The 24,022-nt window shown below is 40.5% G+C and overlaps 1 protein-coding gene across 1 annotated transcript in view; it reads left to right on the top strand.

Annotated features, from left to right (window-relative positions):
• The first annotated feature begins 5,297 nt into the window (after positions 1-5,297).
• AATF (apoptosis antagonizing transcription factor) overlaps positions 5,298-24,022 on the top strand; it is an 88,338-nt gene continuing 69,613 nt past the window's right edge. The window contains exons 1-4 of the mRNA XM_081108777.1: positions 5,298-5,483; positions 6,431-6,622; positions 9,263-9,694; positions 10,158-10,295. Of these exons, the coding sequence (XP_080964903.1) occupies positions 5,393-5,483; positions 6,431-6,622; positions 9,263-9,694; positions 10,158-10,295 (853 nt within the window). The 5' untranslated portion in view covers positions 5,298-5,392. The remainder of the gene's footprint in view (positions 5,484-6,430; positions 6,623-9,262; positions 9,695-10,157; positions 10,296-24,022) is intronic.

The following is a 24,022-nucleotide window of genomic DNA, read 5'->3' as shown; positions in this document are numbered from 1 at the left end:
TAGTGTTGGTCTCAGTTCAGCAACAGCGACAACAAACTTAATAGCTTCAGAAACGTCGACCTGCTGTGCATCAGGTGGGACTATATATATATATATATATATTTTGTCTCTCTGGGGTTTTTTTTGTTTTGTTTTGTTTTTGCCAAAATTGCAAAATTCTAAATGTAAAGCCCTCAGTATCAACTCTTCTACCTTCACAAAGCTCTATACACCTATACACACAGACACACTGGATAGGACGGTCTCCAGCCAGACCTCTCAGTAAAATGACTTGAACATCATCTGTACAAGAAAAGTATTCTACTTTCACACACACACACACACACACACACACACACACACATACACACACAGAGTTTTAAAAAAGACTATTGAACTAAAAACAGTCAACTGTTTACGTATAATGTTAAATTCAGGAGTTCAGTGTTTTACTAATACATCCTGTTTTGAAACCTCTTGTTCAAAAACAAAACGTTTTGAGCAGTCAACCAAAATTGTTCATTTTCTTTTCCTGTAGATGTTCTGACAGATTTGCAGGGCTCACAGCTCACTGTGCTAGTATGTAAAAAGGTGTTGTTTACACAAGGCAAAAAGAAAACACGATATTCAGACACTTGCCAAATAGAATAATTATAGCACAAATACTGTAAAGGTGCCTGGCACCACAACCTGAGAAAGTGTTAAAAAAAAAAAAAAAGTGTTACAAGGTTTAAGAAAAAAAAACCACATCTTTACTAATTTTTAGTCCTGTTGAACATTCATGGAATTGTTAATATGACTTATATAGACCCACACAGGTTTTATTTTTGTGTCTTTAAAATAAAAGTCCAAAATATTTAAATTTTATGGTCAAATATGCAGTCAGCAGCTGCTACTTTTTTCTTTATATATTAAATTTCTCATATGTCTTTTATTGTTCTGATAAACCTAAGCTTGTGTGACCTCCAGTGCATATTAGACCATTCACTGTATGAAAGAAAACATGATGTTGAATAAATTTGTGAGTTTTTAATAAAAATAGAAAATCTGATGTTTAGATAATCGGTGTGTTATTTGATGTTTTAAGAACTAGAAGGGAGGCAAGATGGGGAGCCAAATGACCCCTTAGAAGTGAGGCAGGACTGAGTTATCTGTTTTCACCTTGGTTGTGGTTGAACCCCATTGCTAATGCCAGCCAAGCTTTTCTCCATGGCTTCCTGCTGTTATTAACTACAGATTTGCATTCTGTGGATTTAACTGGCACAGTTGAAGAGATCTTTGCTGATAAGTTAATATAGAATTTGAAATAGAAATAAAATCCATGGCTCAAAATGAATAACCATAGTCTGTGATTAGGCATGAGATCCCATGCACTCTCCCCGCCCCCCCACCCCCTGCACAAACAAGACTGGACTTGCGAATGTCAGCTGCAAATATATAGTCAGAGGTGGTCTTTTTCAGTTTCAATTCATTTCCCATAGATAATCCTGTTTTCTAATTTGGTGGTTTGAAAGATAATGTAAAATGAATGTACGGTACAGCTAAAAGTGAGATACTTTAATCCCTTTCACAGAAATGATATGAAATAGTTGTTTTATAGTATTTGTTACATTTGAAGTTCCCCAGAAGGAAAATTATTTTGCTGGTACAGATACATATTACGTTTCTTTGAGAGATGAATAAAAATAACCAATATAGAAATCAAATGTCAACTGGCAGTTGCCCATTAGTTCTGAAAAGTGGTTCAGTCCCTTCCAAGCCTTCATTAAATGTGGAAGGAATTTAAATATTTTATCTACTATGAAATACATGTGTGTATTTCATGTTTTAATATCAAACGCTATTGGAGTTCCAGGATTTCTTTTCCGCACCACCTAGATTTCACACTGGGTTATTTACTTACCCCTCTTTTTTAAATCAAGGTTTTACATTAAAAGGCATGTAATTTCTAGTGTTGTTTTCATATTTTGTTAAGACACAACCAACTGTATCTTGCCTGACAAGAAGGCTTTAAAATAAGCAATATTTCACTGCACCCATAGGATGGCTTATCGAATGGGGAGGACTACCAGGGAGAAATCTGATGGTGTCCTTGCAGAAATCCAAATTTATGAAATACAGGAGAGACTTCTGAAACACCTAGCCTCTGCACACTGTACATTTCTTTATCCGCTTCGTATGCAAGCACTGGATGGGTTTGTTTTTCCTCCCCGTTTAGCATTTATTTGTGTTAAATCATAGCCAACTTATTTATTATAGCCACCCCCTTTAAAGACATTCATTTAACTGCACCTCATTGGGAAGCTGCATTTTCCTATCAAGCCTACTGAATTATTTAGCAGCTTTATTGTGGAATCGGGTGCTTGATAAGAATCGTTTTAGAGTTGGGCGCTCCGAGGCAGCAGCTCAGTCTTTCCGCCTTGGCGCTGTCCCCTGAACCCTAGCGAATACCTGAACAGGTGGCAAAGCTTAGCAGTCAATTTTGGAGCTGCCTGAGAAGAGGAGATCTAGAAATGTCAGCAACTGTTCTCCTTCCCGTCAGAGTCTGGCTGCCCACCTCTAGCTCTGAGGTACAGAAAAGCACCTCACCATCCCCACTCCGGTGGGGCTAGGAGCTCCCAGAGAAAGACACAGCCAGCCAGGCAGAGGGGAGCACCAAGGCAGTCCCCTCCTGCCTGGGAGGGCACTCTCCTCTCTGGTAGCCTGGTTTCTCCCTGCAGCCATCTTAAAGGCGCCACCGCTTGTGCCTTTTGCCACCTGCCCTCAGGGTGCCAGCAGCAGGGTCGCCATCTGCCCTGGGAGAGAGAGGTGAAACCCACCCACCCAACTTCTCCAGGCTGGGGGAGGCTGTGGGGATCTGGGGGGCTACTTTAAGGTGAGACAAGGTTGGGGAGGACTAGTCAAGGAAAGCCAGGACAGGCATTGGCAGGGCCTGGGACCTGGAGATGGATAATATCAGAAAAGAGAAGAGCGGCAGTGAAGAACCTGGTTTCCCCCAACTCTTGGTCATGCGACAGGCCGTTGATTGGGACAAGGGGGTGGGGTGGTATCTAACGGCACCCTTGCCCATACTCTGGTATTCCTCCATCTGTCTGCCACTTTGCAGCCCTTAGGCGGCAAGCAGAGGGAGGCCCTCTCATCTTCTCTGGAGAGGACTGTTCTTTTCGGAGTGTGCTCCCATTTACTCCCATCCCCCTGCTTATCTCATCTCTAGAGCAGTCAGAGGTTTACATTTCTTCTAGGAAGTGAAGTCTTTGAAATATGTCCGCCCATAGTCCACACTTCTCTCCTTCCCATCCCCACCAGACCCCTCTTTCCTTCTCAAGAAACTGGAGGGTGGGGGACAAAGAAACCATGGGAGGTTGCTCTCCTGCCCCATGCCTCAGTTTCTCTCAGTTGCATGTTAAGTTTTGGAATTATCCCTCTTTTCTCCACTCCTGGAATCCTCTCCCTACCCTCAGTATGGGGTAAGAAAACAGGGGAACATTTGGGGGCCCTGGGATGTATGAGACAGGAGTGGCTGTGTCCTGTTCCCATGACAGCTTAGAGGTGGTCTCCCACCTGCCTTTCCTTCCTCCCCCTTTCTCGCTTTTCTTTACCCCCAGGGCAGATTTCTAAGCAGTATTAGTGTCCAAAGAGGAAGGGAAGAGGATTGTGGGAGGTAATTTCCTAAATATGGGCTGAGAGAAACATTTTTGTCCTTCAAAGCCCAGGACAATGGCCCCTTGTCACAGCCTGAGGAGCATGCTTTTGCTCTGAGAGGGGCACCAGACTTCAATTCCAGGGGATATGTTGTGTTTGTTTTTTTAAAAAGCTATTTTCTAGCTTGAATGTTCTTGCAGACAGTAAAAAGCAGGGTTTGGTTGTGTGTGTGTTTTTTGTTGTTGTTTGTTTTTTGCCTGAGTCCCCTGTCCAGGGTGCTCCAGTTCTAGCCTGGCGTTCTTTCCCTTCCATGTTTGTGGGGGAGGTCAATCCTAAAACAGGTCTCCATCCCCTATGCAGCCACCCAGGAAGGGACATATGTATGACAAGGCACACGGAAATGGTGGACTCTCATTGATCTTGATCCTGAAGGCATATGACGACTGTGAACATCAGGGTTTCCTACTTCCCTTGGGTCCCCCAGTAAACACTGGGGAGCTGAGGGTTCCCTAGGAAGTTCAGCTGTGGGATGCAATTAGCCTGGGCTGTACCCAAGAAGGGCATGGGACATCTTTAACGTCTGTTTTCTGGATTCTTTTGGGGCAGTTTCTGTTTAGGGGTTTTCAGTTCTCTACAAGTGACTTCAAACAGATACTGGAAGGGTAGACGGCTCTGTAAGCACACTCATCTCTTATTGTTGCTTCTATTTACAAGTTCATCTGCTCATCTAGGCTGATCACCAAGGAGAGACTCTAACTTACTCATCTTTGCATCTCTTCTAGCAGTGCCTGCCACATAGCGGGGCGGTCCGGGAATGCTTGATGAGGAAAGAGAATATTAAAGGATTGTGTCTTCCCATGTGCCTGATTGCAATTAAACAGATCTTATTAAGTCTTTATATCCTGAGTCTACCAGTGCCCCTCTAATGGTAGACTTGAGGTTTTCTGTATTTGTGTATCAGTTCCAAGTGTCTGAGTATGCCCTCATCTTTGAACAGCAGAGACATCAATAGGATGGGTGTGCATAGTAGTAACCCCCTCCCCACCCTCTTTTCCCTGTTCAGACAAGGCTACTTGGAGAAACTACATAATCAATCTTTATTTATGCACAACCATAGCGATTCCTAATTATTCCTATTAGTAGAGATGCCAGCAGTCTGCCGTACACTTACACATACACATCTCTGATGTAGGATTCCCAAATGCTGGCTACTGCGGGGCCAAAGTCTTAAGCCCGGCCCCTCCAAATGGAGAAACGCCAGAGCTGCTTTTAGTCCCAGTCGGTGCAAGCCCGAGAGCGCACCTGAAGCTCGAGACGCTTACGCTAGACTCCCTCCTTCCCAAATCAGCCACCATGGGTCACGGCTACACTACACTTTATTTCCAAGCAAATCTCGGACAAATCTGGAGGAATATTTTATTCGAGGGGACAACGGCCGCTCGCATCGCAGTCCCGGCTGAGCGCTGGCGTCAGCCACGCACCCGTGCGCGTCCCCGCGCCTCCCAACACGCCCCTCAACGCGCACGCGCGCGGCCGCACAGCGACAATCCCTCCAGCCTCCCGGGCGCTTCCGCCTTCAATCTAGTAGTGACGCCGAGGCCCCGCCCCCTCCCGGAAGTTGCCGGCCGGGAGCTGGGCGCCAGGCGCCGCGCGGTTCCTGACTGGCTTTGGGAGACGCCTCCCGGAGGGAGGACCCCGCGGGGAGAGAGCGTCCCGCGCGAGGGCCGCACGTTCACGTGCGCGGCCCGGAGCGGAGTGAGACCTGGTGAACATGGCGGGGCCGCAGCCCCTAGCGCTGCAGCTGGAACAGCTGTTGAACCCGCGACCACGCGAGGCGGATCCAGAGGCCGACCCAGAGGAGGGTGAGGTGACTGGGGCAAGGCCACGTGCGGGCCCGCGCCGCGTGTGAGGGCCGCCTGCTCCTTCCTGTGTGGAGGAAAACTGCCCCCCCGGAGGGTTGCCCCGGGCTCCGGAGGGCGCCTGGGCTGCTGACACGCTGTCCGCGGTAGACTCGGTGCCCGGGGGTGGGGGGGTGGGGGGGTGGGGGGGTGGGGGGGGGTGGGCGGGGCGTCCCGCGGACTGTGGCTTGGCAGCTGGGTCCGGGGCTGCCGCGGGGAGCCAGAGTCTGGTCGCCGGCGGGGAGTTCCTGTCAGGGTGCTCCTACAGGGATTGTGTGAGGAATGGGGAGAAGGAAGCCGCCTCCGTTTTTTAAACCCTTCCTGTCCCTAAGGACCTACTTGGAGAATGAAGACGTGGGTTCCCGTGGTGCCGCTTCAGCCTCTGTAGACCTCACGGCACTTGCTCAGGGGCTGATGAGTGAGGCTCGGTTCTGTCCGCTCAGGTTCGAGGTCTCGACTTGAGTCGGAAAGTGTGAGGAAGGGAGAATGATGACGGGTAAATGCGAGTGCTGGACTGTGTTTTAGGAATATCAGTTGAAGGAACTGGGGCTGTTTAGCCAGGATAAGCGAAAAGAAAAGAAAAAAAAAGACACCCCCAAAACTCCGCTAGGGATAGGATGGAGTGAGGACAGAACATGATGATGGCTGACACAGTGTTTGAGTGACTGTCATACCGGAAGAGGAATGACCCTAGTTCTGCGTGATCCAAGGCGGAGAAGTATCTGCTCCTTAGCAGACACAGAGTCGGCCTTCTGTGCGGAACCGCAGTAAGGCCGAGGGCTCCCTTGGGAGGTGGCGAGCTCCCTGTCCCTGGGAGTTGGTAGGGGTTTCGTTCAAGTGTGAATGGAAAGGGTTGGCCAGGGTTACCATTGAAGTTGGAGATTCTGATTACTTTTCCCCTCGCCCCACAGCCACTGCTGCCAGAGTGATTGACCGGTTTGAGGAAGGAGACGATGGGGAAGGTGACTTCCTGGCTGTGGGCAACATTCGGAAACTGGCATCGGCCTCCCTCTTGGACACAGACAAAAGGTATTCTGGCAAGACCATCTCTAGAAAAGCTTGGAAGGAAGACCAGTGGGAGCGTCCTCTGTCAGGTTCATCTGGTGAGTGGATATGTTTGCATGTTGTTGTTTTTTTTTGGGGGGGGGGGCGGTGTTTGTTTTTTAGCATGGTACTCTCTCTTCCCTAATTTTTTAAGGTTAAGATTCCACCCCCCCCTTTTTTAATGAATTTTGCAAGACTAGTCTATGTACTCCCACCTATGATCTTAAGAGAGACCATTGATTTAGCTTTAGAAAGGGCCTTAGAGGTACTTAATTTCACTTCATAGGGAAGCAAAAGCCTGAAGGTATTAAGTTGCTACACTCCTTACGTTTAGATTAATAGTTCACTGTAAAATGGAGCAAGAGAAAAGGCAGTGCACATTGGACATTGAAGAGGCTGTGTGTTGAAAAAGCATTGCCTCTGATGAGCGTGCTATTCAGGGATTTTGATCCTTTCCCTTCAGTTTTTCAATCTTACATTGGGTCACTGTATGACATTAATTTGTGAAACTCATCTTTTGCCATTGCAAAAATAACATAATCCTTCCCTATTCCCTGCAGGAGTGTTAGAAGATGTGAGTTTATAGTTTTAAAGCAGAGTGGAAGGAGTGGTTGCATATGGTAATTACTGAGTGAATGTCATTTGATTTTCATTAGAGAGATCAGAGGTGCTCTGTCAAGAATCCACAGATAATATAAAAGGAACTTTCATTTAGGTTATGATATATATATGATTTAGTCCTTGATATAGTTCTGCAAGTTCCTGATAACCTCATTTCACATTTTTTGCCTAGAGACTGCTAAAGAGACCAGTATGAGACAAATATTATAGTACTTATTGTGTTGTCATCATGTGTCAGGCACTTAGAAAACCCTTTAAATTAAATTCCAAGAACCTGGGACACAGTAAGTCTTCAAAAAATGTTATCACCATTATCATTACATATATAATTTCATTTAATCTTCCCAATAGCCTTGTGAGGTTGATACTATTTATTCCCATTTTACAAATAAAGAAATGGAGGGATAGATTGATTAATTTGTTCAAGGCCATATAGGTAATAAGTGGAAGATCCCAAACTCAGGTAAGGCAGTCTGACTCCAAGAGTTCTCTTAATTAGTACACTGTAGGAATGTTTCTTCATCTGAAAAATTGCATACCTTTAAAGATCTTTGCATTTAGTTTTTGTATTTATGTATTTGACAGATTTCCCCGTGTCTTTAGTTTATATGTAATTTTAAAAAAAGTACTGAAGGCCTCTCCACATTTTCATGAAATCTTTATTTTATTGAAGAAAGTTGTTGGTAACTGGTCCCTGTGTCTGTAATAGTTATGTTTGCTATACATGGGACCTTTATGTTCTACCTTGGAAGAGATAGGATAATCAGTGAAGACCCTAATCAGGTGATACCCTAAGGAAAAGTAAAATCAGGAGCTGTAATTAACATTCCATTTACTGTAGGATCAAGTTCAAACTCCTTCCCATTACAGGTAAGACTCTCCTGATAGCAACTTTGTAGGCTACCTACCATTCTGCACTCTAGTGTACTTTTATGGTGCTGGACCTTTGCATATGCTGTTTTCTCTTTCCTTTCCCCTTTCTCTATATGATGAGCTGTTACTTATTAAGTAAAATTATAATGTCTCCTCCTATACACGAAGCCATCTCTTACCTTTCCAGGTGAGTTAAGTGGTTCCTTCTCTATATACTGTACTTATGACATTGTAACATAATTACTGGTGTGCATATCTACCACTCTCACCAGACTATGAAGCCCTCCTCATAGGTATCATATTCTATTTGTCATTCCTTAGCCTTTTTCTATGCCTGGCTCATAATAGGTGCTTAATCCTGTATAATAAAAGGCTAATATGCAAATCGACCGAATGGTGGAACAACTGGTCACTATGATGCACACTGACCACCAGGGGGCAGATGCTCAACACAGGAGCTTCCCCTGGTGGTCAGTGCACTCCCACAGGGGGAGCACTGCTCAACCAAAAGCCAGACTCACGGCTGGTGAGTGCAGTGGTGTTGGCGGGAGCCTCTTTCACCTCCGCAGCAGCGCTACCGAGTGGCGGTGGCAGGTGCAGCAGGGCCAGGATGAGTGGGTCCCGGATTGCGAGAGGGTGCAGGCCAGGCTTAGGGACCCCACCCGTGCATGAATTCGTGCACGAGGCCTCTAGTAAGTATATACTAGTGTACATTTGTGTGATAGAAATTATGCATTTGGGATAGTTAATGATAACGTATATATTTTTAGATGCAGGTTTGAGAAAACTGGTAATTCCCTCACACCATTGAAATCTGACCATTCTTCAAGGTCCAGACCAAAGACTATCTCTTCCTGTTTAAGTGTACTTAAATTCACTTGTCCCACAGTTAAAATTTCCCTCTTCTCTGGGTTATCAAAACTTTGTTAAAGCACTTTTAAGTCTTTTCTGTATTATAATTTTATGGGTCTTTCCCACTAGAACCTTTATGTTAGGATTGGATTTATGTTTTGTTCATCTTTGCTTCTCCATTAACATTTTATAGATAATAGATGTGTAATAAATATTTATTGGATTGAGTACAGTGTATAATACTTTTTTTAAAAAAATAACTGCTATGGCCCTTTAGATGAAATGAAAAATACAGCCTGGTATTTGCCTCAAGGTAACATCCATTTCCTTTCCTTCTTCTCTCCCTTGTTTAGACAAGGAAATATCTGATGAGGAAGAGTCTGGAGATGGCGATTCAGAGGGGCTGGGGCTGGAGGAATCTGATGAGGATGCCATGAGTGCTGCTGAGGAACAGGAGTGTGGTGATGATGGGGACAGTAGTCTGGCCTGGAGGAAGGGGAACAGAAGCCGCTCTGGGAAAACACCAGGCTTCACTATCCAGAATATCAGTGACTTTGAAAAATTTACTGAGGGAATGGATGACCTTGGTAGCAGTGATGACGAGGAAGACGAAGAGGAGGAGAGTGGCATGGAAGAAGGGGATGGTGAAGAAGATTTAGAGGGTGCCAGTGAGGAAGACAGGGCTGAAGACAAGAACAGTGAAGATGATGGTGTGGTGATGACCTTCTCCAGTGTCAAAGTTTCCGAGGAAGTGGAGAAAGGCAGAGCTGTGAAGAACCAGATAGGTTTGTACATGGTTTGCTGTTTGCTTATTTTTCAAAGTGTCTGCATTTGATGTCCTTTTTGTTTGTTTTTGGCTGTTCACTCTCTCCTGTGTCCTCCAATTAAGTTTGCGACATGCCCCACTTACCTAGAAGCCTAAAGCCCCATTCCTCTATGCTTAGCCAGCCATTTCTGCACTGAGCTGCTTAGTTGGTTCTGCTCTAGTACTTACGGCAACTGTGGAAGATTGAGGAGGAGAGTGTTTTCTCCTCTCTTTGGGCTTTAGCATTTTCTCTCATGTAGCACATATTGGCTTCCAAGATACTGAATTTATTTCCTATACCAGAGAGTGTTTCCATGGCATGAAAAACTGTGATAAAGCTGTGCTGCTTAGCGACAGACTGGTGTGATTTCCTGTCCTTTCCCCCCTCCCTTCCCCAGGAAGATTGTGTAACTGAGGAATGGAATTATTTTTTTCTTTCTCAGCATTGTGGGACCAGCTCTTAGAAGGAAGGATCAAACTACAAAAAGCCCTGTTGACTACCAATCAACTTCCTCAACCGGATGTTTTCCCTGTTTTCAAGGACAAGGGTGGCCCAGAATTTGCCAGCGCCTTAAAAAACAGTAAGCATAAAAAATAAATAAATAAAAATAAAAAATAGTAAGCATACTTATTGGGATACTTTGTAGCACCACAGAGTTGAAAAAGAGAAGACAGGATTTTAGTGATAATATGGTATAAAATAGTAGTTTTTAACTTTTTTTTTTTTAAAAAGCAATATAGTTCTTTTATCAAATGAAGATAACTTTGGTTGAAATGGATTGGGTGCGGAGTCATGTCTGTTCTGCTGTTTTTCTTAGTTCCCCCTCTCCTTGGCTTTCTGAGTTACTTCTTTTAATGTTCAGGGAACACTCGTTGGAAATCTGTTACAGAATGAAAGGGAGAGAAGGAATGACTAAAGTCAGTTCATTTAAGTTGATTGTATCACATACTTAAAAGATGCCCTTTTTTTTATTGTGAGGTTTCTAGAAGATGCTAAGATGATCTTATTCATATGTTCCTTTGAGTTGCATAGAGTGAGGCAAGATGATGACTGCAGAAGGAGGAAAAACGTTTTAGAAGAGAATTGCTGAGCTGTGAAGGCCAGAAATTTAAGGAGAAAAAAGGAATTTAGAAATATTTTGGTTCCCAGTCCCTTCATTTTACATATGAGAAAACTGTGGCCCAGAGAGAATGAGTTGCTGAGAGTTACAGAGCTTGTATATACATTGCAAGGCAGAGAGAAAACTCCGGCTTTTCTGCCTTTTGATCTCAGAATCCTCCTCCTGTACCACACTGCCTCCCGTGTGCTGTGTGCTGTACGCTCAGTGGCACCAAAGGCTGGGGTAGAGAGAGATTTGGGGCTAGTGCACTGTGGTTGGGATCTCTATTCCTCATTTACATGCTGAGGCTTAGTGTTTTCATTTGTTCTTTAAAACTTATTTTTATCTTATGGGGTTAGGTTTGGAAGGGAGCTGAGGAGGATTTGGCATCTACCTTTAGGGAGCTTAAACCATTCAAAATAAATAGGTAGGAATTCTAGGGAAGGAGATTTTGTGGACCTTTCATGTAGGAAAACATGTGGTTTAATTAAAAATTACTTCCTAGAGTCCAGTCTTTAGATTGTATGTCCTGCCATACTTGAAGTCTGTTTCCTATGTGAAAGTCCTGGTTAATCCTTCAGAAACCCTGCTGATAACTGTGAGGGTGGGTCATTTATATCCCTCTCCCAGCTTTCCCCCTTTTCTCCCTTAAATAAATGCTAGATGGCCAGTTTTTAAAATTTTTGAGATTTTTGGAGCATTTCTCTGCTATCTTTGACCTAATTCCTGGTTTGGCTTGTAATGAGACCTAGACTGTCTGAAATGTTTTTGCTGAAGGCTTTTTCCATTTTGTTACTTAATAGTCTTCTTGCTTGAGCTTTTCCATTTTTATTTATGTATTTATTTATTTTTTTAGTCATCTTAAAATATTGATATTTTAAGTCAGTATCATGTATAATGGACACATTTTTATTCTTGGATATAATTTATTATCTTTAGCAGTTTTAATGTTATATTTAACTTTTACAACAGTTCTTATTTTTTATTTTTTGGTATTTAACCAATTGCCTCTTTGCCTCATTGGTGAACTCCAGTTAATCTGATGGATGTCTATTAATCTGATGGGGTGGGCTATGGTGGAAGAAGGAGAAGAAAGGAATGTTTGTTTGATATCATATATTTTAAGATGAGAAAGTGGGGAGTTTTCTGATAACCAGAATTTCTGCACATCTTACAGGTAGTTAATTTTTGTTTGTTTTCAACCTTCTGATGACAATATGATGTAAAATGTTATATACCTGCCTGTCTTGGTAGACAGAGTTTAAGAAAAATGTCTTGACTACTTTACTCTGAATGAAGAATTTATACTGTGTAGTAAAGCTGATGTGGAACATAGGCTGAATTTGTGCTTACCTCAAGTAAACACTGAAACTTAACTGTCTTTAAGTAAATTTCTTTTCAGTTTGCTTGGTCTTGCAGTAGTTAAAGTCAGACTGTGAGGGTTTAGATTCCATCTCTGACCTTGGGCAAGTTACTTAACATCACACTAAAATGGCGATAATAAAGTTGTGAGATTAAAGGACATGATCTAAAGCAGGGGTCCTCAAACTACGGCCCGCGGGCCACATACAAATACAAATATTGTATTTGTTCCTGTTTTGTTTTTTTACTTCAAAATAAGATATGTGCAGTGTGCATAGGAATTTGTTCATAGTTTTTTTTTAAACTATAGTCTGGCCCTCCAACGGTCTGAGGGACAGTGAACTGGCCCCCTGTTTAAAAAGTTTGAGGACCCCTGATCTAAAGCCTTAGCACAGTGTCTGGCACATGGCACACCACAAATGTTAGGGATGAGTATTATCTTTTTCTGCTGAAAGAGGTATTTGGCAATGTTAAGCTATGTGAACGATGGGCATCATTGTATCATTGTAACAAACTATCCCCACTGACTTCAGTGTTTTTTGACTTTTTATTAGTATTTATTGTCCCTGTATAATCTAAATTAACCATTTGTGCTGGAAAGTGGATAGTGTTTTATTCTACTAGAGGCCTGAGGCGTGAAAATCATGCAAGAGTAGGCCTTCCCAGGGCTACCTGCACTGGCTTCCCTCTGGCACCCGGGATCCGGGCTTCCCTCATAGTCCTGGCTTCGTCAGAAAGATCATCCAGAAGGACATCCAGAAGGACGTCTGGTCTAATTAGCATATTGCCCTTTTATTATTATAGATAATACTTACAATTCACCTTATGCCTATGGAAAGGTGAGCATATATTTTCTTATTGCCAAACCCAGCCTATTGCCTCCCTGAAACGTTCAGTCTTTCCTGGAAATATTTCTCTTTGACTTTGGTGACATTACATATGCTGTTTGGGTTCTCCTGCCTTTCTGATTTCTTCTCATCTTAGACTCTTCTTTTATGCTGCCAATGTCACTGTCATTGCATTTAGGATCCTGTTCTCAGGTAGTATTTTCTTGATATATTCTCTCCTAGGCACTGTCATTTACCCTTATAGTCCTAACAATAGTCTCTAAATCAGCAGACTTCCAGCTGTATTTTAGCCACAGTAAACTTCTGAGCATGTCTTTGTACCTTCAGTACCCTAACGTCTACTTTCAAAAACTAAACAAATATCTCCTGCCTTCAACAACACATATATGCACATAGTCCCCAATCACGTTGACATTACATGTTGGTAATTAACTCTTTAACTGTGAAGTAATTTCAAAGACATTTTGAAAATATTTTAGTAGCAGCATAGTGGTAAATCATGAGGTAACCTTGGCAAAATTAAGGGATCTTCTGTGTAGAAAACCATTTCTCTAAACAGATTAGCTTTTCCTTTGATTTTCTTTTAAAAAGTTCTCCAGTACAGTATTTGGAGGAAGGTCTTTTATGTTGGTAGCAACGATATACAAGGAAGAGTGCAAGTTACTTAAGGAAAACTCAGCATGAGTTATTTAAAACTTTTCATTATGGGATATATCAAACCTACATAAAAGTAGAGAGAATTGTACAATGAACTCATATACCGTTACCAGCTAATACCAATTTTATTTCATCTGTACTTATACTAACTCTCCCCTTATTTCTGGATTATTTTGAAGCAAATACCAGACATCCTATTATCTTATCAGTAAATCAGCATGTATCTCTAAAATAAAAGGATTTTTTAAAAAATCACACCACCATAATTTCACATAAAAACATTAACAATGATTTCTTAATAAGCATAACTGATTTTAATGAATGGGGAATTGAGAGAACATTTTTGTAACAGGTACTCTGTACTGCCTTTTCCAGAGTTTGCTCTACAGCTTTAAATGAAGTGATTAAAGGAAAGCCAAACTCCAGCCATAATAAGTTGACCTTTTAGTGAAATGCATGTTATTAATGTATTTAATGAGATGCATTACAAACTGCAGTGAGCACCATGTTTCATTACAGGTCCAAAATGCAATATCATTAAAGACCTTTAATAGAAACAATGGTTGACATTTTGATATTTCCCATAAGCAAAAAAATCCAAGAACACAGTATAATGTAATATAAATATAGAGGCAGTGTTGGAATTTTTTACTTGCCTAAGAGTGTAAAAACAAATTCCATTATTAATAAATCACATTTGTTTGCTCCCCCTCATCTTCCCACATATGATTCATACTCATCTTCTCATCTCTTTGTGGTCTTTCCTCTGGCCCCTCAACTATTTTGACTTGAATAGACTGAAAACTTTAATTCTCAATTGACCTCAACACTAATAGATAACTTAAAGAATAACTTATAAAAATTTTTGAATAAGTCATGAGCAACCACAGAGTCTTGATAAATGTTTCTGTTGTTTTTACATTTTATTTATTTTTAAGTAAGCAGTACATTCACATGGCTCAGAATTCCAAAGATACTAACAACTACATAGAATTCTCCTTCCCATTCTTTCAACACCCCCCCCCCCTCCAGTTCTCTATCCCATAGACAACTGATGTTATCAGTGGAACTCCTTCCTTTAATTACTTCGTTGCCTTAGGTGACAAATTCATGAACATCTATTTCAGTGTTCTCTCTCAATTAACACTTTATGGGTTCATGAAAGAGTTCTCACAAATGGTCTGTAGAACCCTGAAATATTCTTAATTACTTGGAATAGGTTTAAGTATTGCTTGGGATGAAGACACTTGCAAGCTTCTCCAAGAGTAGCATTGTGTAGAATTAAGGACCTTTATCACTGTGGACTTCATTAAGCCAAGGTGATGTAAGATTGATCTTTTTGTTTCAGCTGATGGCTGTCGTTTTTTAAAATAGCTTTACTGTTCAAATTATAAAATTATGTTACGCTTACTTCAAAAATTCAGGAAATACATCTATATATATAAAAGGCTAATATGCAAAATGTCCCCTTGGGAGTTTGACCACTTGCTATGATGTGTGCTGACCACCAGGGGGCAGCATGGAACGAAGGAAGGCCCTGGCCAGCAGCCAGGGAAGGGAGGCCCTGACCGGCATCTGGAAGGCCCCAATTGGCCCTAATCGCTGGCCAGGCCTAGGGACCCTACCTGTGCACAAATTTCGTGCACCGGGCCTCTAGTAAAAGCATAAAGAAAAAAATAAGGATTACCTGTATCCTGCTGCCCAGAGGTAATCACAGTTGTCATTTTGATGAATACCCTCTCAGATCTTTTTCTGTGATTACACACACACCCCTTTTTAAAGTGAAATTGGACTCTTAAAAATATGTACTATTTTGTAAACTTATTTTTTTTATTTAATTTGTCATTTCATGTTAGTATATTTAGATATACATCAGCATTTTCTGTGGCTACAGAATATTCCACTTTATAGATTTACTGCAATTTGTCTAACCAATCTGTGTTGATGGATGCTTAGGTTTGTTCTAGTTTTTCACTTTTATAAAGCATGCTTTGATAAACATCCTTGTACATACATATCTGGGCAGTTTGTCTAAAAGTAGCACTGTCCAATAGAAATGTAATGCAAGCCACATGTGTAATTTTAAATTGTCTGGTAACCACATTATAAAGGTAAAAAGAAAGAGGTAAAGTTAATTTAATTTTATTTAACCCAACATAGCAAAACATTTATTATAATTTTAACATGTAGTCACTATACAAATACAAATGAGGTATTTTATGTATAGTTTTCCATGTTAAGGGTTGAAATTAAAAGTGTACTCTACATTTTTCAGTGCATTTCAAAATTTGGACTAACCACATTTCAAGTGCTCAATACTCACGTGTGGCAAGTGGGTACTGTATTGGACAGCACAGATCTGCATTCCCCAGAAATGCAGTTGCTAGGACAGGGATCGTATGGTACCTTTTATTAAAAAAGACTTTTGGAATATGTTGAGAAATTGACCATAGAAGAATTGTAACAATTAAAATTACCATCTGTAAGTTATTGTCCTGCACTCCTGCTACCACAAGAATATTATTTTTTTAAAATTTTTTTCTTTATTGATTAAGGTAATACATATATGTCCTTATTCCCCCCGCCCCCCAAAATATTATTTTTTGATCTCTTCTTTTTTCCTAGATGGGAAATGAAAGCAATCATGTCTTGATGATAACTTTCTATTTGATATTTATATCATACCTGTTCACTTAGCATTGAAATATATGCTATTTTTTGTCTATTTATTAGTGAATGAGCTCTGTGTAGGAAGACATTTGGTCCCTCTTGAACTACTACCTATTTTGTCCAACCTGGTTAATTAGGCACTTATATTATGTAGAGAGTAAAGCAAGTGCTTTTCCAAAATAACCAAGTAGTGCAAGCAGGAGTAGAGTGTCAGATTTCCCCAGTGATTCCTCTTGCCCTGAAAAGATGAGATGGAGCCGTGAAAGTTTCAAAATTATGGAAATTTGTTTTGTTTTGGGTTTGTTAGGGATTAGGGTTGTCTTTAGCCCCAGAAACAATTAGTAACTCATTCATATTAATGAGTTAGATAAGGCAGCAACCCTGGCTAGTAGTAGCTTGTAGGAGTTCCAGGTAGGATCCCTCTATCTGTTATTCACGATGGAGTTGTACACCAAATATTGGGACCTTTGTATGGACATTTAATTAACCTTTTACTATATTCCTGGCCAAAAAAAAAAGAGGGAGAGAGAAACAGCTTCAATAGTACCAGCAATTCTGCCTGCCATTTTATTGAGTGAGTGAGTGCCCTGGAGTAAGCATTAGAGGGCAACTGGATCAATTGTTTTCTGTTCCTGAATACCTCTCATCAGACACACTATGTATGAATCTAGTGTTTAAAGTTACAATATGCAAAAAACCCCCAAAGTGACAGCATGCAGTCTTTGTATAATGGTCCTAAACACAATTATCTGTTTAATCAATGAAGTAGCTGCATGTTCTAGTGTTTGAGGGGAGGAACTGAATATGTTGAACTTGTGGAGAGACAGCATGGTGCTGAACTTTAAGGGCAATTTTAGGGATTTTTAAAGTAGTTTGCTTAGAACTTGATTTTTACTTTATTCTTGCACTTTAGACTTCAGAGCCTAGCCACTGCATAAAATGCTTACTCTACTTTATTGTTATTTATATCTTAAAAGCTATTTTTAAATCATTTTATGAAAATTACACTTGAATATGATAAACAGTACAGAAGCATTCTGGAAGACGAGTTCTTTGTGTTATATTTAGTCTCATTCTATTTCTGTTTTACTCCTGTAATTGTAGATACTTTGTTTTATGTCTATTTATTTATTCTCTGGTGTAAAAGATGAGAATGTGCCTGACAGGTTAGGTAAATGAGGATTGAGAATTGAACATTTAGTTTTGCAACATGGTGGTCATCTGTGATCTTAATGAGCAGTTTTTAAAATTTATATTTTTGTTGATGTCAGAGAGGAAGGGAGAGGGAGAGAGAGAGAGAGAAACATCAATGATGAGAGAGAATCATTGACTGGCTGCCTCCTGCACCCCTCCTACTGGGAATCAAGCCCATAACCCCTACACATGCCCTGACCGGGATTCGAACTTGTGACCTCCTGGTTCATAGGTCAACGCTCAACCACTGTGTCACACTGGCCAGGCTAGTTCTTTTTTGGTTTTGTTTTCACTTTAGTTCCTAAAATTGTCCCTGTCTCCACCAGCTTTTCTGTTTACCTTAGACCATTTCCCTTTCTTTTAAATTTTCACGCAAGTTATACATGTATATAATTTGAAGAGTCAAATAGTTTGACAAAGCTTGTTATGAAAACCAGATTCTGCTGGCTGTACACATCACCCCCTTGCCATAACCTGCTCTCCTAAAGCAACAATTAAATTTTAATTATTTTGTTATTTTGAGAATCCATAGGATTTATCTTTATATCTCTAGTTAACATGTTTTGTTTCTACTTGATTTTTCCGTTTTAGGCATTATCTATTGACTCTTCATTATGAAAATGAGGATTTAGCTCTCCTACTACACTCATACACACCTCCTTGTCTCTTCATGGTTATATTGTAATTTGGTTAGATCAATAGTCGGTGTTTACAATATTATGTCTATGTAAACACTGTTTACAGCTGAGCTGAGTAATATATATACTGTGATTATTTTTCCTTTTCCACACTCCATTTTGTTTTCTAGAGTTAATAATTGTTCCATTTTTGTTTATTTTGTTTTTTATGCAGTAATTCAAGCCCAAACTTTACTCTGGTTGTCTAAATCTCCCCTCAGGATATTCAGTTGCATCAGATATTCTGCTGATTTATCTTCCTACAAAAGTCTCTCTTAGAGCCTTTTGACTTGCTCAGTCTGAACTGTTCACCTTTTGTGCCCAGCTAATGTGCTGGCATTACCTTCACTTCTTGCTTCTGTGGATCTTCTCCATATTCCAGCATCTTTCTTGGCTTATCCCCTTAACGTTGGTAAAGCACATTCTCTTGTGGCTTGCTAAGAAAGGGTGCATGAAAAATCAACTTTTTTAGATCTTGCTTGTTTGAAAATACCTTTATTCTGTTATGACACTCATCACAATTCTGTTTGTATATTGAGTTCTATAGAATATTCCATTGCCTTCCACCTTACAAAGTTGCTATTCATAAGTCAGAAGCCATTCTGATTCCTGATCTTACTTTTTTCCCCTCCATTTTTGGATGTAGTAACTTCTCTTGGTCTGAAGAATTCTGAAGTTTCATGATGCTGCCCCTTGGTGTACATGTGTCCTCATTCATTTTGCAGAGTACTTGCAGGGTCTTTTCAGTCTGGAAACATATCTTCCAGTCCTGGAAAAGTTTCTTGAAATTATTTTGTTAGTGATTTTATTCCCTCTGTTTTCTCTCTTTCTGGAAGGTCTATTATTTGGTGTTAGACTGTTCCTCTGGTTCTCTTCTTTTTTTTTTTTTCTTCTTTTTTTTTCAGTTCTCTCTTTTTCTTCTCTATCTCTGGTTCTACATTCTAAGATAATGTCTTTAGCTTTATTTTCAATTTCTTCTTTGAGTATTTTTTTTTCCTTTTTATTGAATTTATTGGGGTGATACTGGTTAACAAAATTATACAGGTTTCAGGTGCAGAATTCCACAACACATCATATGTTCACTGTATTGTGTCTTCACAACCCCCAATCAAGTCTCCCATTTCCCCCCCATTTACTCCCATACTCTCAGCCCCCTCCTCACTCCCCTCTCCCCCAGTCTTCACCATCCTATTGCCTGTGTCCATGGGCTATGCATATATTCCTATATAATAAAAGGCTAATACGCAAATTGTCCCCTTGACCAGGAGTTCGACCAGGGGGGCAGGGCTGGCTGGCCAACCTGCAGCCCCTCCCCACCAGGCCCCACCCCCGATCAGCCCTCCATCCTGATTGGGGGCAGGGCTGTCCAGCCAGCCTCCCTCGGCCCCTCCCCCTGGCTGGCCCTGCCAGACTCCACCCGTTCATGAGTTCATGCACTGGGCCTCTAGTACATATATGTTTATATGTTTAATTTTTAAAGAAACTGCCAACCTGTTTTCCAAAGTGGTTTTACCATTTTAAAATCTCACCAGCATTGTGTAAGAGTTCTAGTTGCTTCACATCCTCATAAACATTTGATATGGTCAGTCTTTTTAATTTTAGACATTCTCATAATTGTTTCGTCCATTGGCTTTTTAGCTTACCAAACTGAGTTGCTGTCATCTCTCTCATACTTTGTCCTCTCATTGTGGGTTTATTTATTCTAAAAGTTACTTTAATCAGTGAAATAGAATAGAGAGTTCAGAAATATGGGTAATTGACTTTTTACATAGGTGCAAAGTCAGCTCAGTTGAGACAGGATAGTCTTTTCAATGAATGGTGCTAGAATAATGTACATTCCTTGCAAAAAATGACCTTTAATCAATAGCTCACACTTTAGACAAAAATTGACATGAAATAGATCATTGACTTAAAACATAAAACTATAAAGTGAAGAACACATGGGAAAAAAATCCTCATGACTTTGTTAGGCAAAGAGTTCTTAGATACAACATCAAAAGTACAATCCATGAAAGAACAAATTGATGACTGGACTAAATCAGAATTAAAATTTTGCTCTGTGAAAGATATGTTAACAGAATGAAAAGACAAGCCATAGGCCTAGAGAAAATGTTTGCAAATCACATATTCAATAAAAGACTTGTGTTCAGAATATATAAGGAACTCTCAAAACCCAACAGTAAAAAATACCCATTAAAAAGAGAACGAAAGCCCTGGCTGGTGTGGCTCAATTGGCTAGGCTTTGTCCTATGCACCGAAAGGTTGTTTGAGATTGTGGGCTTGATTCCTGGTAGGGGGTGTGCAGGAGGCAGCCAATGATGTTTTGTTTTCATATCACTGTTTCTCTCACTACTTCTCCATTCCTTTTTAAATATATATTTGAACAGAAACTTCACCAGGGGAAGTATATAATGGCAAGTAAGCATATGAAAAAATGTTTAATATAATCATTAGTGTTGAGGTAAATGCAAATTAAACTCACAATGAGATACTACTACATACTTATTAGAATAGCTAAAAACAAACACCTGACAACACTAAGAGCTAGCAAGGATGCAGAGTGTCTGGAACTTACATCTATTACTAGTGGGGATGCAAAATAGGACAGCCACCTTGGAAAACAGTTGAGCAATTTTTTTTTTATAAAGCTAAACATGTATTTGCCAGATGATCCAGCAGTCCTATTCTTAGATATTTACCATAGAGAAATGAAAATATATGTCCACACAAAGACTTGTACATGCTTGTTTATAGCACCTTTGTTGATTATCACCCAAAACTGGAAACAGCCCAAATGTCCTTCAGTGGCAAATGGGTAAACAAATTCTGGTACATTACTCAGCAATAAAAAGGAACAAACATGATAAATGCAAAAACTTGTTGAATGTCAAAGTTATTATGACAGTGAAAGAGTCCAGTTTTAATAAATTATGTACTTTAAAGGAGACATATGTAATATTATATGTAATACTTTAAACAATAAAAAAATAAATTATGTACTTTAAAATTCCATTCAGATGACATTCTTTTTAAAAGGGATGGAGAGCTGATCAATGGCTGGCAGAGGTTAGGGGCTGGGGAAGGGTTTGACTATATAGGGGCAGCTCTGCTTTCTTTGTAGTTTCTATTTTCCTCTTCAGTAGCTTCATTTCCTTGGAGTGTATCCCACCTGTTTTTCCACAGTGGCTCACCGCTGAACTCTGCAGTTTGGCTTGATTGTGAACATTTTGCTTGGATTGAGGGAGGGGCTATAAATAGTTGTGTGCTGATTCCCAGATAACTGGAAATATTTCTTATAGTAATGGATACGTGATACAGTACTTCTAGGGATGGAAGAATGAGCTGCATCAACCTATAATGTCATTTTTGCTTGAAATATATATCTTTGGTACTAAAACCTTACCCAGAAGAGAATAATAGATTACACAGAGCTTCTAGATTTTGATGTGGGTTAGAACTGAAAAATGAGATGCCTTTAAACTCTTTTTCCTTCTCTCTTTGATAAGTGATATGATATAATGTGGTTTGGACACTCAGAGATTCCTGAGATTCCAGGTTCTGGTTGATGATTTACTGCAAAATTGCTTATAAATTGAAGTAGAAAATGTTTTGCAGACCTGGCAGCTTTCTGGCCTCACACCCATTTGTCACCCAGCATTTCCCTTTGTGTATAGAACAAGAATTAATTAGGCTGCACTGCAGGAAAAGTTTATGGCTATAATTTATATAGGATGAATTTCTTTTTAAAGAGACAGCATTGTTTTGTTATACCTATATACATATAAGTGTGGATATAGAGAGTGTGTTTTTTCCCCTCCTTAAAGCAGTGTCTGTGAGCTTCTGGAGTCAACACTCGTTTTTCTGCTTAATGCAAGTATTGGTGGAATAGATGCTTTTATAGTGATTGCTTTCTGATTAAACTGTTGGCTTTTTGTTTCTGATTTTTTAATTCATTGTGTACTAGTGAGCAGCACTGTTTTAGGTTTGCATTTTGGACATTGGTCAGACTTGTCTGGTTTGAGAGCTTTGTATTCTTTTGGTCTCTTCAAAGACTTAGGATTCTGTTGTGTGTGGGTTTTTTTTAGGGTCTTGCTCATTCAATTAATGTTTTCATAATCAATGCAAGTCAGAACTTGCCATTTGTTCCTGATTTGCACATTAAAGAGCTCCATTAATTAAGAATCCTAGTGTTTGGCATGTTCCCGCAGGATCTGTGCATTATTTACATGGTAAAAATGCAAGATGCAAGTTTCTCATTGTCTAAGCCAGAGGTGGTCTCCTTCTTGGTGTATAAGAAAGGAGTGTAGCCCTGGCTGGTGTGGCTCAATTGGTTGGGTGTTGTCCCGTGCACAGAGAGTTGCTGGTTCGATTCCGGACAGGGCACATGCCTGGGTTGTGGGCTTGACCCCCCAGTTGGGGGCCTGCAGGAGGCAGGAGAGTGATGTTATGCTCTCACATAGATGTTTCTCTCTTCTCCCTGTCTAAAAAAAATCAATAAACTGTTCTTAAAATAAAGGGAGTTGAAGAATGAAAGACAGTTAAAAAAGAAAGGGGATATGAATAGCAGTTGGAAACACGAAATCAGTTCATTGGTTCATCAGGTTCCTTCTTTTCAGTTTTAACCATGGCTAATGCTTATCTACTCGTAATGTATTTTTCTAATAGTATTTTTCTAATAGAGAATGGTGATAACTACTTTAAAAATACTGTGCGAAGCTGCAAAGTGTTTTTCAAAAGTGTAGACATTTTTTCCCTAAAATTATAAACTTGCTAGGGATTTTATAGGACTTAATTTAGTTTGTCCTTATGCTCTTCCATTAATCCTATATAATAAAGGCTGATATGCAAATCGACTAAACCACAGAATGACCAGTTGCTATGACGCGCATTGACCACCAGGGGGCAGACAACGCAGGAACTGCTCCCTGGTGGTCAGTGTGCTCCCACAGGGAGAGCGCCGCTCAGCCAGAAGCCGGGCTCACGGCTGGCAAGCGAAGCAGCAGTGGCAGGAGCCTCTCCTGCCTCTGTGGCAGTGCTAAGGATGTCCGACTGACGGCTTAGGCCCGCTCCCCTCCAGGAGCCCTCCGGGGAGCGGGCCTAAGCCGTCAGTCGGACATCCCCCAAGGGCTTCCAGATTGCGAGAGGGTGCAGGCTGGGCTAAGGGACCCGAATTTCCTGCACTGGGCCTCTAGTATATATATAAGTCCTGGCCAGATAGCTCAATTGGTTAGAGTGTCATCCTGATATGCCAAGGTTGGGGGTTCACTCCACAGTCAGGGTACATACAAGAATCAACCAATGAATGCATAAATAAGCAGAACAACAAATCATTGTTTCTCTTTCCCCCATCTCTCCCTTTCTCTCTCTCAAAGTCAATCAATAAATAAAATTTAAAAAATAACATAAACAGTATAGATGTATGTAAAGGAGAAAGTAAAAGTTCTCCCAGTTTTCCAAATCCCTACACCTCCTCCTCAGAGAAAACAACATGGGATGTATTATTCCAGACATTTTAATGTGTATATATTTTCTCTCAGTAGATTTATTTTTCCATTAAGTCTTAATGGAAGTTTGACAAGGAGAGGAGATGGGATAGGGATAGCAGGCGGTGAGAGGGGAAAAAAAGGCTATAATGTTACTTATGAATTATCTTAGAGAAAGTCTGTATCATGATACCTTTAAGACATAATTCTCTCTTGATTATTATAATTATTATTTATAACCTATCTCCACATAAGTTTGCCCAAATGATTTGCTTTGAAAATTTGTTGTACTTGGACAACACTGGATTCTAGCTGAG

The sequence above is a fragment of the Myotis nattereri genome, assembly GCF_964212035.1.
Source record: "Myotis nattereri genome assembly, chromosome: 16".
NCBI classification, from domain to species: Eukaryota; Metazoa; Chordata; class Mammalia; order Chiroptera; family Vespertilionidae; genus Myotis; species Myotis nattereri.
The sequence above is the reverse complement of the archived record's forward strand: the minus strand, read 5'-3'. Positions and strand labels throughout refer to the sequence as shown.